Source organism: Sus scrofa, chromosome 12, assembly GCF_054392235.1.
Source record: "Sus scrofa isolate SSC_HxYL_T2T_F1_AM1 chromosome 12, Sscrofa_HxYL_maternal_Yorkshire_Landrace_v2.0, whole genome shotgun sequence".
NCBI classification, from domain to species: Eukaryota; Metazoa; Chordata; class Mammalia; order Artiodactyla; family Suidae; genus Sus; species Sus scrofa.
The window spans coordinates 20,650,295-20,665,846 of NC_139394.1; the positions used below are offsets into that span (position 1 = coordinate 20,650,295).

The 15,552-nt window shown below is 55.0% G+C and overlaps 1 protein-coding gene across 2 annotated transcripts; it reads left to right on the forward strand.

Moving 5' to 3' along the window:
• The first annotated feature begins 276 nt into the window (after positions 1-276).
• On the forward strand, positions 277-14,744 carry CAVIN1 (caveolae associated protein 1). Of its 2 annotated transcripts, none has more exons than XM_021066983.2 (2): positions 277-897; positions 12,304-14,744. In XM_021066983.2, the coding sequence occupies exons 1-2, from the start codon at positions 418-420 to the stop codon at positions 13,003-13,005; spliced, it is 1,182 nt and encodes a 393-aa protein (XP_020922642.2). In that variant the 5' UTR covers positions 277-417; the 3' UTR covers positions 13,006-14,744. The 2 variants fall into 2 exon arrangements, with proteins under 2 accessions (XP_020922642.2, XP_084840538.1); XM_084984412.1 differs by lacking the exon at positions 12,304-14,744 and adding an exon at positions 6,865-8,510.
• Positions 14,745-15,552: the final 808 nt, after the last annotated feature.

Genomic DNA, 15,552 nt, shown 5'->3' on the forward strand with positions numbered 1-15,552 from the left:
CCTGTTTCCCTTCCCCAGCTCACATTCCTCAGCCCCGTTCCCGCTCCCGCCGCCTCCGCTGCCGGCGGAGGCCCTAGTCTCCCGCTCCAACTATTCCAACCATCCTGGGAAGGGTGGGGCGCTCGGCTCTTGGGTCCCCCTGGGTTGCCCCCCCTTCCCCAGCGTCGGTCTCCCCTTCTGCCCCGGTCCCTCCTTTTCTGGGGTCGGGCCAGCCAATGGGCGATGAGACTCCGGGGTTTGGTCTGGGAGCCGGGGAACTCACCGATCCCCCGCCCCACAGTTCTGGCCACCGTCCCGGTGCGCACGGACGTGGCTCGAGTTTCCTCCGCTATCCACTCTCTCCCCTCCTGCTCTTCCTCTTCTCCGGGTCTCCTGTTCCAGCTCCAGCCGGCAGGACCCGCACGGCTCCGGGCAGCCATGGAGGACACCCAGCTCCACATCATCGAGCAGCCGCTTCCCGGGTACTCTGACGCCGGGGACCAGGGGTCCTCCTCCATGGGGGCTCCGGCGGCCGCGGCGGCCGAGGAGCCGTCGGGGGCCGGCTCTGAGGAGCTGATCAAATCGGACCAGGTGAACGGCGTGCTGGTACTGAGCCTTCTGGACAAAATCATCGGCGCCGTCGACCAGATCCAGCTGACCCAAGCCCAGCTGGAAGAGCGGCAGGCGGAGATGGAGGGCGCCGTGCAGAGCATCCAGGGCGAGCTGAGCAAGCTGGGCAAGGCACACGCCACCACCAGCAACACGGTGAGCAAGTTGCTGGAGAAGGTGCGCAAGGTCAGCGTCAACGTGAAGACCGTGCGCGGCAGCCTGGAACGCCAGGCAGGCCAGATCAAGAAGCTGGAGGTCAACGAGGCCGAGCTGCTGCGGCGCCGAAACTTTAAAGTCATGATCTACCAGGTGAGCTGGCGGGCGGACCGCGCCCAGAGGCCCACTTTTCCCCTTACTGGAGCTTGGGGTGGGGGAAGCCGCCCGTGGCGCGGCTCTTCTGCCAGCCTGGCTCCGCTCGGGGGACCCAGCCTTCTTCCGGTGAGGGTTGCAGGGGTGGGGTGCCGTGGGGTGGGTGGCGGGCTCCTGGAGCGCGCAGAGGGGCGCGCTCTGCACTCCGCGCCTCCTCTCTTACCCAGGCCCCTCCCTCCGGTGTCAAATGCGTAGCAGAACTGAGTTAGGGTGCTGGTCTCAGGAACAATGACCCTCGCAGGTAGCTCCCGACCTAGCTCTGTCAAGTCTCCCTATTTGGAGGAAGTTTTGGGGAAAGCCGGGGTGCCTGGCGGACACTGGGGCCCGCTGTAAGCGGACACTGGCCGCGCGGGCCCGAGTTTGGGGCCTCCGGCGCTGCCCGCCCGATATAGCGGGTGATTCAGGGCTCAGGCACGCACTGCGGGGGCTGCGCCAGGAGAGGGACGCGACTGCCAGCACGCCCCCGCGGACCCTTCGCCCACGCATCAGCCTCGGCTGCCTACGCCGTCCCCGCGCTGCATCTGCTCCCGCCTCCTGGCCTCTTCGCACTTTCAGCCCTTGGAGGCACCCTAACCCAGGGCGCCCCGTACCCTTGGCCTCTTGGAAGCAATCGACGGGAGCGTGGTGTGAGGAGTGCTAGAGGGGCTGGAGGGGGGGGGGGCGGCCCCGGCGGCCCGAGATCTGGGCGCGGTGAATCACCCCGCATAACTGCGGGGGCTGCAGAGGCGCAGGGGACAGGCAGCTGGAGGCTGGCACGCCCCAGGCTCCGCCCAGCCAGCTTGTTGCTTCCTCTGTACCTTTCCCCATTCCTCCTGCCTGGATAAAAACCGAGTTTTTCTACCATAACCAAGTAAACCTGGAAATCTCAGTATTGCTGCTCCTCTCTACTCTGCCTCCCCAGTTCCACTAGGGGTGGGTCTGAGCCAAGGGCTCCAGTGATCTATGGTGGGCTGGCAATGTGCCCAGCCTCCCCTCCTCTCTGCTTCCCTTGGGATCGTGGGGGTGGAGGGGTTAGTCTGTGCCCTCTCTTTCCCTTCCTCCCCCTACCAAAGGGAATGGAAAGAAAAGAAGACCAGATTCCCCCCCCCCCCACCCCAGGGAGAGGACCTCTGTCATGGAGCCGTGGTTTCACTGCTCAGAGGCCCTGGTAAGCTGGATTCTGACCATCAGGGCTGCTTCTGAGGCCTTTGGCTTGGTCAATTTGGTACAGCTGAGGGTAACGCAGATTGGGGCAAGTGAGTTTGGGGGCAACAGACATAAGTGAGCTGGCACTTATCTTAGGAGGTGGTGGTGGGACAGAGGCCGAAATGATACTCCCCCCCTTTTCCCCAAAGCCCAGAACTCCTACCAAGAGGTACTGGCAGTTAAGCAGTCGGCCACCCCCCACACAACACTATCTGGTAGGAAATATTTGCTCAGGATTGTTTCGACTTTAACTGCTTCCAGGAAGGAGGATAGGGAGGTAAGATTTTTTTTAAGAGAACCACCGAGCACTGAAGTGCATCAAAGGAAGGAGAGCAAGGCAGGGGTCTGGGACAGCAAGCCAGCTCTGCCTTTTCTCCAGAGGCTGGTGTGCTAGAGGGGAGTCATGAAGGGTTTGGAAGGGTGGACCCTTGTCACTCAAAATGTCCCAGAACCCAGGACCTGGGGAAGTTCTCAGCCTGGAGGTAAACCTCCCTGTCAAAGATGAGAGGACGGGTATGGAGAAAAACTTCGGTGCAGAAGCCCCTGGCGTGCCTTTGTTACTGCCCCAAGGCAGTTGGCCTGGACTGTGTCTGTATATTGTGTATCTGAGGCACAGTGGAGGTCTAACCACAGGGTGGCTTTGACTGCATCAAGGCTGGTGAGGGAAAGAGAGCTAAGGTAGAAAGAATGGCTCTAGGGAGTTCCCGTCATGGCGCAGTGGTTAACGAATCCGACTAGGAACCATGAGTTTGCGGGTTTGGTCCCTGGCCTTTCTCAGTGGGTTAAGGATCTGGCGTTGTCGTGAGCTGTAGTGTAGGTTGCAGATGCGGCTCAGATCCTGCGTTGCTGTGGCTCTGGCGTAGGCTGGTGGCCACAGCTCCGATTAGACCCCTAGCCTGGGAACCTCCATATGCTGTGGGAGCAGCCCAAGAAATGGCATAAAGACAAAAAAAAAAAAAAAAAAAAAAAAAAAAAGGAATGTCTCTAGCTGGGGGTCTCTGAGCTCCCAAAGCATGGGGGAAATAACTGATAGCTCAAGCGGTCGCAGCCTGCAGAGGAACTGAGGGGTAAGGACAGGATTCTAGCAGCAGGGGTGGGGCTCAGGGAAGCAGAACTTCCCTGAGCTGCAGAGCAGATGTTCCAGATGGGGGTGGCGGCCCCCCCTCCGGGGTGGGGGGCGGGTACTCAGCTGCTGGGAGGAAAGCAGATGCTGCTTCTCCCTGAGGTCCGCAGGCCTGGGAAAAGAATGAGGTAAAAATAGCTCTGTGCCTTGGCAGACCTAATAGGGAAGACTGGGGGCACCAACATAGATGATAAAGTCAGGCTGAGGGGTAGAATGTTTGGGTGGCCAGGCAGAGAGATTTAGAAAAAGGCTTCCTGGGGAGTTCCCGTCTTGGCGCAGTGGTTAACGAATCCGACTAGGAACCATGAGGTTGCGGGTTCGATCCCTGCTCTTGCTCAGTGGGTTAACAATCTGGCGTTGCCATGAGCTGTGGTGTAGGTTGCAGACGCGGCTCGGATCCTGCGTTGCTGTGGCTCTGGCATAGGCTGGCAGCTACAGCTCCTATTTGACCCCTAGCCTGGGAACCTCCATATGCCGTGGAAGTGGCCCAAGAAATGGCAAAAAGACAAAAAAAAAAAAAAAAGAAAGAAAGAAAAGAAAAAGGCCTCCTGGGATGGTGTGTGTGTTTCCCAGTGTGGGAGCAGGGAGGGGATGTGGTATTCCCCACTGCAGACGTGGGAGGTGATGATGTGTGTGTGTGGGGGGGAGCTTAGGAAGTGATGATGTGGCGGGGGGGGGGGCCCTCTGGCTGGAGGGAGCATTAAAGGGTGGGAAGGCCCCAGCTTCAGGGTCAGGCCATCTGGCCTCCCATACCTTCTTCCTGGGGGATAAGAGAGGGAATCCCTTGTGTGGCTCCACCCAGATTCAGGGGACTGCTAGACATATTGATTTCACAGGTCAAGTTTGCATTTGACATCCCCCCCTCAACACACACACAGTTCAGCCCCTCCCATCACAGGATCAAGAGCCCTCACCTTGAACTCTCTTTTGAGTCATTACTGTCCTTTGTCCTTTGGCATTTTCCTCTCTGTCTCCCAAACAAAAGCTAGCGGTTTGGCATCCCATCCTATCAGGCGACAACCAGCTGGGCAACAGCTAGTGAAGGAGGGAATTCTACTAGTAGCTAGGGCTCAGTGGACTGAGAACTGCTGGGAAGATCAGGCAGAGTGTGGGCACCATGCAAGCAGGCGGTAGGCATTGTCATCAAAGAGACAATTCTTCCAGACAGTCATTGATCTGGGTATTATCAGAGTTCTTTCAGAATCCAGAAAGGAGGCTAAAATGGAAACAAACGTTTTCCGAAGTAGTTTTGATGAGGCAGCTAGTGAGCTACCTATGGACCCATCAGACCTGCTCCAAGTGCATGAGGACAAGACCAGGAAGCATTTAAGGGCTTATGTGGTTCATGGGAATTAAAGGGGAGGACACCAGGGCTGGGATGAGGGCCTGCTGGCTTCTCCTTCTCAAATCCTAACCCAACCTATAGCTCCTGCCTGGACTCAAAGCAAATCAGGGCTAGCTTGTTCGAGAAGAACCCCACACTTTTGTCCAAAAATCTTCCCAACTTGGGGCCCTGGTCCCTCTCACTCCTTACCTGGGTGGCCTAGTGGAGAGTGCTTACTATACCCTTCCTCCAAAAAGCTGAGGTTGGGTTGTTTTTTCCAGTCACCAGATTCAAAGCAGGGAGCATGGGAGCATATTTTTAGGGGTATTCCTAAGACCAAAGGAAATCATATTCCTGTCTCTGGTTTTTTTTTTTTTTTTTTTTTTTTTTTAACCCACTGAGCAAGGCCAGGGATCGAACCGCGTTCTCATGGATACTAGTAGGGTTCATTACTGCTAATTTTTTTTTTAAGTAATAAAGTCTGACTATTATAATGGTCAAAATAAAATAGGGAGGAGACGGCAAGAGTGGCAACTGATAAGGAGAGGAAATACTGTTGCCAGGCAACCAGCTGCAGAGATGAGTGGTCGTTTGTTCCATCACTTTGAACCATACCATTGTGAATATTTCATCATTCTGTCATTCTTGACATTTTGAGCTGGAAGATGCCTGGAGATAATCAACTTCAGCTCTCTCATTTTATAGTGGAGGCCCAGAAAGGAAAAGTCACTTGCTTACTACCACTCCAGTGACTGGGGGAGTCAAAGCTGGGGCCAGAGCCCAGGTGTACCCCTTCTTCTGCTCTAATTTCTGCTCCCCACCTCCACCTTCCATTCCCAGGCTCTAAAGCAGAAATCAGTGGGGAAAGGCTACCCCTAACCTAGGATAGTTCTGGCATTGGGGCTGCTGTGTCTGTGCGTGCACACGCTCGTGTGTGTGTGTGTGTGTGTGTGTGTATGTGTGTGTGTGTGCACATGCAGTGCTGGCTGAGTGGCTAAGGTTGGTGGCCATTACCTGCTCAGACTCTTGGTGCTGAAGCAGAGGCACTGTGTGGTCACCTGGCCCAATGGCAGTGGAGAGAAGGGGTACTGGGTGTAAAAAGAGGGGTTCCCTGGCCAGCAGGGGTGTCCCCTGGCTAAGAGAGGATCACACTGGCTCCTTTCTTCCTGCTACAGGGAAGGTGGGCACCTGCTGCTTTGGGTTTTCGTGGCTGCACGCCTTACTTAACACTGTTGTCACCAGAGTCTGGTAGTGACCACAAACATCCTTCCCCCCACCTGTCCTGACTGTCCAAAGCCAGAATGGCAGCTCAGCCACTTAGGAGGGAGAGCTGGGAGCTACTGCTGGGTACCTCAAGACAAAGGCTCACCTGTCATAAAATTGTTTGGTTTTTGGTCCTGATTTCTCTGTGCATCACGGTGTCTGAAAGCCCATGAGTGGATGGTGGGATGGGTGGCAAGGGAGGCAGGAGGCAGGGACGTGGCCAAAGGGAAATAGCCAGGATGTCCCTCTTCCATGCCTCGCCCTCTCATCCGGGGCAGCACTTGTGCCCGCCCTGCCCTGGGGAGTAACTGGGATCAGCGGCGTCTGACTCAAGGCAGTAAAGTTGTCCATCTGCTCTTTTACTCCTTGGAGCCTTCCCAGTTGGAGTCTTAACAAGTGGCCTCTTAGAGAATTCCTTCCCCCTCTCCAGCAGCCGCCTCTTTGCCCCCACCATTCCACCCCCTGATAGCATCATTCCACCACCACAGCTGGGTGGGGGTAGAAGGTAGGAGGCTGAGGATGGGACACTGGGGAAGATTCTGGAGGGAGGAAGACACAAGGTGCTGATTAAATTGTAGTTATTAATTCATGGACCTGGGTTTGTCCCTCCTCTTGTGGCCCTGGGGCCCTCTTGATGAAGAATTTAAAATGTGGTTTCTTGGAGCGCTTGCTATGGTGCAGTGGGTTAAGGATCTGGCTTGTCTCTGCAAAGGCTCGGGTTGCTGTGGAGGCACAGGTTCAGACCCTGGCCCGGTATGGTGGCTTAGGATCCAGTGTTGCCGCAGCAGTGACACAGGTCGCAGCTGCAGCTTGGATTTGACCCTGGCCTGGGAACCTCCATATGCTACAGGTGCAGCCAATAAAACAGGGGGGTTTCTTTCCATCCTAATACCTGTGTGCTCCCCTCCCCCTACTCACCAGCCCCAAGTCTGCATGCCAGCCAAGGCCTCCTCCTCTCAACCCCACGTGCACTCATCCCAAGCCCCACTTAAACCCCTTTTCCTCATCTTAGCCCAAGAAGAAGCTGAATGCACCCTCAGACCTGGCCACACCCAAGATCGTGCCTTTTGACCTTCTGCCTGAGACTGAGCCTTTTGACCTGAAGCCTGAGACAGTGCCTGAACTCCCACCCTTTGACCAGACGCCTAGGACACTGCCCTATTACCCTGAGCCTGGGCCTCTGCCCACCCCAGAGGAGCCAACAACCGGCGGGGGCGCTTAGGGTCTCCTGGGTCCCGTGGGGCCGTGGGCACGGGGAGTCATGCCCCCAGTCCACCACCGGCTCACTGCTTAGCAGTGGCCAGTCTGGGATGGCCGGCCTCTTCCAACACTGTCCCTTGTGAGTGGATGACGGGTACTGTGAAAACACTCGCATTATGCGGAGTTCAAGCCACCCGGTGGAAGGTGACAGGAAGGGGCCCTCCCCTACTGCCTGGTTTCTGTCTTAATAGTAAATGCTCCAGACACCAAACCTGAGCTGCACCCACTGCCACCTGCATGAGACTGCCTGAAACTGCCCACGCTTCTGAGTCCCCCTTCCTCCCCTTTTGGCCTCCTCCTCAGGGACAGGCCACTTTGACTCCAAGCCTCTTTGGAGCGGGCTCTCATGAGGCCCAGGCCTGGGGCCTGTTCTGAGCCCTCTCCACCCCCTCCCTGTAGCTGGGGGAAACATTTATACTTATTTTTTCCAGTTTTTTTAGAAAATGTTTTTTGCAAAGCGATCCCTTATGATTGCCAGATCCTGCCTTGGGCGAGGCACCTAAGAGCTGCCAACTCAGAGAGGCCAGCAGGAGGTACATTTTTCACTGGCTCTGGCTTGAATCTTCTGGTCTCCCTATGGCACAGTGTTTCTCAACTTTTTTTTTTGTTGTTGTTAATATGATCATTCCCCTAAGGAGTCCTTTTAGACATTCTTTTCCCTAATTGTCCTCTCCCACCATGAAATTTTAACACTACAGATATACTACATATTGGGACTTTTTGGAATACCACAAACTACTGCACTATCTAAGATGCCGCACCCCTGAGAACCAACTGCCATCCTCTCCGGGGCAACATCGCCCTGTCGAGAATTATACTACAGCAGAAAAGAAGGTCCCATGTACTTTCGGTATCTTTCACCCCCTTGTCTTGGCAACCGAAGGTGGCGGTCCTGCATTTTTAAGACTCTCCCTCTCTCTGGCCTCTCCGCCAGTTGGCAGCCTCCTCTAACATGCTCCCCAAGCGGATCCTCGGTCTCCGAATTACCTCTCCAGTGTCTCCTCTGGCCATTCCCAAGCAGTGGTTGGGGAGAGAACTGGTTAGTTCTAAGTCAAGAGAGGCTCTACCCAGAGCCACAGGACACTTGTCCCTTTTCCCTGACAGATGTGAAGTGCCTGGCCAAGTACCAGGCTCATAGTAGGTGCTCAATTAAATTATAATCATATAAGTCTTTTTCCTAAGCCAGAGGATCTTAAGGTCAGAGTAGGGTTGGGAGTGGAGAGGTGGGGGATGGGAGCCACCCTAGGATGCCTCTAACTTCATCCTTGGACTGGGGTGTTGCTGGGTTAGGGAGTCGTGTGTGCCTGGTGTGTGTGGCAGGGTGGAGGTGGGGGCCACGGGGGAATCTGTGCATGCTTTTGTTCAGACCTGGTCATTAAAGGCAACTCTGGAAACCAAGCCTGTTGGGACTGGTGGTTTTGTTTAATAAAAATATAGAAAAAAAACGAGCAGAGCTCTCCCTCTTTGTCACCCCGAGGCCCTTCTTTTGGCTTCGGAGCTCTGCCGGGGAAGCAGGGGTGGGATAAGGGTGCCTGGCCTGTGTGTGCCCAGGGGTGGGGGAGGTGCTCTGGGATTGTGTTGGCAGTTGTTGTAGCAACAGGCAAACTGGGTGGGCCTAGGAGAGCAGTCCAAAGCTGTGAGTCACAGGGGAAACCTGGCTTGGAAACAAGGAGAAAAGACGAAATCCATTAATGGAGGGGAAAAGCTAAAGTCATGGTGGTATACCCTCTCCAGCGTCAATCTACTGAATATTATCCAGGACTTAGGTCAAATGGTTTCTTCCCCTATCCCCTGACCTTCCACCGAGAAGGCAGCTCCTCTGGTGTCAGCCATCAATCTAGAGGAAGAGCCTACAATGAATGGCTTTATATTCCCAAGTGCCTTTCTGGACTGGGGGTGACAACCGCCTACCTTGGAATAACCCTCCAGTCACTGGGATTGCTCCCTGACGTTGCATTGGAAGATGGGATTGGCTACAAGAAGCCTGGAACTCTCTCCCCAGCCTGTTCCCTTTCAAGCTCAGCTGGCAAAGACCTTTATCTGGGAAGCCAGAGGCCAGGAAAACCAGCCAGCTCAGTCTTTAGGGGCTGGGATGGAGCAGCGGGGAGAATCAGGGAAGATGGGGTGGGCAGGGAGACAATGTGGATCTGTTCTCCGTAGCGGGGACTGTTTCCTGACTACTCCCCACCCATCACTCTTAATCCTTCCCTGAATTCATCCACATTGTCTGAGCTTAGTGAAAGGAGGCCTTCTCTTCCAAACTTTGGTGGAGCGTGGGTAGGTTTTTAGACTGGGAGGCTGTGAAGGAGTGATGAGAGCTGACATTTTTTGATACTAGAGCTGCAGGTAAATTCTGGGTGGGTGGATGAAGAAAGCAGAGAATTTAGATGCTAGAGCGTCCTAAAACGGTGTGTAAGAGAGAGGACTCGGGTGGCAGGCAGGGAGAGGTGATTGCACATGGAGACCCAAAGGGTGCAACTGGAAATCAGAGGGACTGCTAAGAGAGGCTGGGACTCTCCCATTCATAGCAAGGAAAATACCCCTTCAACGCCTCCATGAGTGCTAAGAAGCAAAGAGATGGACAGAACGCTGCAGGATGCCCAAGATAGTACCAAACTGGCTGTAGCAGGTGGAGACTACAAGTCCCAGCATGCCCTGGGCCCAGGTCACCTTGCCTGCTGGGAGGTGTAGTTGAGTAATGAGAGCTTGAGGTGGCTTGGTGCCCAGCAGAGCAGAGCCCAGTTTAGAAGAGGTGGAGCCAGCATTCCCTTTGTCCCTGCTAATGATATTGACAGGGAGGGAAGGAAGTTGGGAGGAGGTGTTCCTAGTTTTCAATGTAAACAAGGAAACTCTGTGGGGATGTGGGTGGGAGGGAGAGGAAAGAGGTTAGGGGCCGGGGAAGGAATTTCTGTAGCAGGTGGTGCAGATACCAAGTGGCCAACGTATATGTGTACGTGTGTGTGTGTGCGTGTGTGTTTATGGGAGGGGTCAGCTCACGTTGCCTCATTTTTCTCAAATGGGATTTTCCTACAATTCTGCGAAACAGTCTTCAGAAAGCCCTTTAGAAAACCTACTGCCTATCATTCCTTTGTCTGAAGTCCCTAAAGAGAGTCTGGGCCAAAGAAGTTAGCCTGGTTATATTCTGCATTAAGTCCTCTTTCCCTTTCTGTACTCAATGTCCCCTACCTTCTAGTGAGAGGTGATCCTGAGATTCTGAAATGCTGGCCGAGTTGGGATCTTGGAAAAATCTTCCCGGAATGGAAAACAGTGCTGGTGTTTTAGGTCCTCCCAGGGGAAGACGGAAGAACTGGCTCTGAGCTCCAGGATCTCTCACCATCCTACTCCTGGTCTCTTGAGTTTCTGTTTGGGGGTGGGGGGGAGTAGAGAAGCAAGAAGGAAAAGTAATCCATCTCTTCCACTCCAAGGCAGGGATGTCAGAACCAGAAGAAATGTCCAGGTTGGGGAGATAAACATGTCCTTGGCTTCCAGCCAGCTTCTCCCTCTTTCCTTAATTTCTACATGGGGGTGATGTATGAGCAAACTAGTATGAGGAGGTGGGGGGCAGGGAGGGCCATGGCTCCCCTTCCCTAAGACTGATTCTTTTGAAACCATAAGAAGTCTGGGAAACACATTCCCTTGAAGGTAAACTTGCCTTTGGAGCTCCTGTTGTGGCTCAGCAGAAACAAGCCTGACTAGTATCCAGGAGGACATGGGTTTGATCCCTGGCCCCACTCAGTGGGTGTTGCCCATGAGCTGTGGTGTAGGTTGCAGTCGCAGCTTGGATGTGGCTGCTGTAGCAGTGCTGTGGTTGTGGTGTTCTCACGCAGCTGTAGCTCCCATTGGACCCCTAGCCTTGGAATGTCCATGTGCTGCACCTGTGGCATTAAAAAAAAAAAAGAGGTGGGGGGAATTCCCGTGGTGGTGCAGCGGAAACGAATCTGACTAGGAACCATGAGGTTGCAGGTTCAATCCCTCACCTCCTTCAGTGGATTAAGAACCTAGCCTTGGAGTTCCCGTCGTGGCGCAGTGGTTAACGAATCCGACTAGGAACCATGAGGTTGCGGGTTTGGTCCCTGCCCTTGCTCAGTGGGTTAACGATCCGGCGTTGCCGTGAGCTGTGGTGTAGGTTGCAGACGCGGCTCGGATCCCTTGTTGCTGTGGCTCTGGCGTAGGCTGGTGGCTACAGCTCCGATTAGACCCCTAGCCTGGGAACCTCCATATGCCGTGGGAGCGGCCCAAGAAATGGCAAAAAGACAAAACAAACAAACAAACAAACAAACAAAAAAAGAACCTAGCCTTGCTGTGAGCTGTGGTGTAGATTGCAGGCGCGGCTCGGATCTGGCGTTGCTGTGGCTCTGGCGCAGGCCCGTGGCTAATGGCTCCAATTAGACCCCTAGCTGGGAACCTCCATATGTCTCGGGTGCGGCCCTTAAAAAAAGACACCACTTCGTGGTGCAGTGTAAATGAATCCCACTAGGAGCCATAAGATTGCAGGTTTGATCCCTGGCCTTTCTCAGTGGATTAAGAATCTGGCGTAGCTGTGGCTATGGTGCAGGCCGGCAGCTACAGCTCGGATTAGACCCCTAGCCTGGGAACCTCCATATGCCATAGGTGTGGCCCTAGAAAAGACAAAAAAAAAAAGGTAAACTTGCTTTCAAGTTACCCTACTTGGGCACCCCCTGGGACTGGCTGTGAGCTCATTCCCCTGCCCACACTCCTCAACCTAAACAAACTCTGTCGAAAGGCCTTTGCCTTTTGACCTGGCTCGGGCAGTGTGGGACTCGGTGCACCAGAGGGCGCTCTGCCCACTTCAAAGTTCAACTGTGTTCCCCTAATGGGTTAGCAGTGGTTCTAAACTGGTGGGCCCCGGGCGCGAGCAGCGGGTTGGAGGGCCGCAGAGATACTTAACCCAAGTGCGATAATGTAGGCCAGGCTCCGATGGGTTCCCTCCTCGCCCTGTGTGTACAGTTAATATTCATTTAACACATTTCTTGGGCGCCCGCGAAGTATCCAGCTCCGTGCCAAGGCGTTGGAGATACAACGGCGCCCAAGTCCAGGGAGATTTCACGGGTACCACGCACTGCGCAGGATCATCATCCCCCGGCCCCGGGTCTGCCCAGCGTCCCCCGCCAGTCCCTGTCCAGCTCTCCCGCGCTGCCCCCCTCATCTGTTCGTTCTGCTCTCCCTTTAGGATGAAGTGAAACTGCCGGCCAAAGTGAGCGTCGGCAAGTCGCTGAAAGAGTCGGAGGCGCTGCCGGAGAAGGAGGGTGACGAGTTGGCCGAGGGCGAGAGGCCCGAGGAGGACGCGGCGGCGCTCGAGCTGTCGTCGGATGAGGCGGTGGAGGTGGAGGAGGTGATCGAGGAGTCGCGCGCCGAGCGCATCAAGCGCAGCGGCCTGCGGCGTGTGGACGACTTCAAGAAGGCTTTCTCTAAGGAGAAGATGGAGAAGACCAAGGTGCGCACCCGCGAGAACCTGGAGAAGACCCGCCTCAAGACCAAGGAGAACCTGGAGAAGACGCGGCACACCCTGGAGAAGCGTATGAACAAGCTGGGGACGCGCCTGGTCCCGGCCGAGCGGCGGGAAAAGCTCAAGACCTCGCGAGACAAGCTGCGCAAGTCCTTCACGCCCGACCACGTGGTCTACGCGCGCTCCAAGACCGCGGTCTACAAGGTGCCGCCCTTCACCTTCCACGTCAAGAAGATCCGCGAGGGCGAGGTGGAGGTGCTGAAAGCCACGGAAATGGTGGAAGTGGGCGCCGACGAGGAGGAGGGCGGCGCGGAGCGCGGCGAGGGGGCCGATCTGCTGCGCGGGAGCAGCACCGACGTGCACACGCTGCTGGAGATCACCGAGGAGTCGGACGCCGTTCTGGTGGACAAGAGCGACAGCGACTGAGCGGGGGCGCTGGGAGGCCGCGCCGCCCCGCCTCTCCCCCCACCCCCGCCCTGATTCCTTTCCCTCCCTCAACTTTCCCCTGCGCATTTTCTCTCAGCCCTCCGAGGGCGGAGTTGTTTCTAAATTGAGAATACCTTCCCTCCAGGAGCACCCCTCTGAGTCTTACAGCTGTTAAGACGGGAGGGGGAGGCAGCCTGCACCGTGGACAGCCCCAGTTTAGGCATAGGCTGGATGGAAATGCAGAGGGCTGTGATTCATGGCCTGGAGGAGATCCTGGAGGAGGTTGCCGTCGTTCCAAGATTGGGCCCCCTTGGGGCAGGCTGCTTTCCGCCCTACCTCCCCCTCACACTCACACCCAGCTGCTGTCATTCCTGCTCACTGAACTTTTCTTTCTTATCCTGATTCCTGGAGGCTTCAAAGCCAAAATTATCATGAAAGGGAAGGGTGAATCCTGAAGAGGTCCCCTGCCCACGTGGAAAACCCCATACTGTAAGGATTTGAAAGCAGCCTTGGGGAGAATCTGGAGCAGTGAGGGAGAGAGGGCAGAGTGAGCCTCCGTAACCCTGGATGAGGGTCTAGCACAGGCTGTATCTGCAAAAGGTCCTAATAAGGAAGGCTGGAGCCAGGCAGAGCCCTTGGGAAGGGGTCGGGGCGGGGGTGAGGGGGGCACCTGCCTGTTGATGCATCTGCACACGGGAACTCATGGCTGTGGCTTTGAGCAGAACGGGAGCTAGAAGGTGGGAATGAGTGAAAAGAGAATGCTCGTTAGCAGCATGAGAAATACAGGGCAAGAATCCCATCTTCCTGGGGTTCTCAGAGGACAGCAGGACCATTTTCAGGGTAAGGAAGGACAATGTGAGAAATTCATGATCTAAAGAAGAGAGAGGTAAGCTTCACTCTGTGCCTCTGCAGGGATCTGAATGGTGCTCCTAGGGGAGCCCATTTCTCAAAGCCCAGAAAATTAAGGTCCCAGAAGGGGGCAGCACTAGGCTGCTGTAAGTTAGGAGGTTTAGCAGATGGGGGGAAAAAGAGCAAGGTGCTGTGGGCCAGGCCACCAAGCTGAGAGCTGGAGGGGAGGGGAGGAGAACACAGAATTCCTGTGTGTAGAGCAGCCCAGCCTTGGCTCACTCCTGGCAGTTTCTTCTCAAGGTCCTGCCCTAGAGCTAGTGTCATAAAGCTGCAGAACTTGCCAAGACCTTGGCATTGTGGGTTCCTCTTCTGAGTCTTTGGGGGTGAGAGGGGTGCTGTTTCTAGTCCAAAGGCCTGATTTCTGACCAGGTTCTCCTTTGGACACTTCAGTCCCCCTGTTCCTCCCCAGTAAAGGCTACCTGTCAGTAGCAAGGACAGCCCCCCACCCCCACCCCCGCCAAAGAGGAGGGCCGAAGGCTCCCTTCTTCTCCCCCACCTCCTCTGCCTTTTCGTCCCTGCTCTGCATTTTAGAATTGCAGCTAATTGTTTTAAGGGGTGGAGGGAGGGAGCCTGGGGACACATCTTTTTTACAATACAAAGCTTTGCTCTTTTTTTTTCTTTCCCTCTTCTTGGTTCCCTTCCCTCTTCTGAAAGGTTAGAAACACGTCAGCTGGAGGGAGGATGGGGATTGTGGGACTAGGTCCCTTGGTGCTGATGGGCTGAAGGGACCTGAGTTGTGGGCAGATAACAGTTTCCTGTGGGCTCTGGGGAGCCTCTCATGTTGCTGTGTCCTGGTGAGCAGCCCGACCAATAAACCCGCTTTTCTAAAAGGATCTGTTGGATTGTATCTCCGGGGGCAGTTGCATCTGATGGGTTCCAGAGGACAGGAGGGAACCAGGGAGGGAAGGGGAGAGAGAGAATGAATGGACTGCTGGTTTAAACTTGCCTTGCTTGCCTGAGTAGGGAGTGGGGTGGGGAACTATCATCTCCATTTAGAAATGGGAAAAAAATAACAAGTGACTTGTCTAAGGTTAGTAAGTTCACCTTGCTGGTAAGTGGTGGAGATGGGCTTCTAAGTCAGACAGACTGGCTCCAGTCTGTTTAAGCGTTATGGTCTGTAACCCTGTACGGTCTAGATGCACTTCCCTGTTATCAGAGCATTAGCCCTCCAGACACGCAGTTACTCTACTCACCCTGAGCTTCCCCCACATTCACGATTTGGACTCATGGATGTACAAATGGCAGCCTCAGGGAGGGGCCCTGACACAGAGGTCTGAATGTCTTAGAGAAAGGATTCCAGTGCATGTGGTATATGATATATCCAGTGCATGCGATATAAAGGATATCCAGTGCATGTCATAGCCACACAGCGGTTTTTTTGGTTTTTTTTTTTTTTTGGTTTTTAGGGCTGCACCCGCTGCATATGGAGGTTCCGAGGCTAGGGGTCGAATCAGAGCTGTAGCTGCTGACCGACACCACAGCCACGCAGGATCTGAACTGCATCTGCAACCTACACCACAGCTCATGGCAATGCCAGATTCTTAACCCACTAAGCAAGGCCAGGGATCGAACCCACAACCTCATGGTTCTTAGTTGGATTCATTTCCACCGCACCGCAATGGGAACGCCCACAGTGTA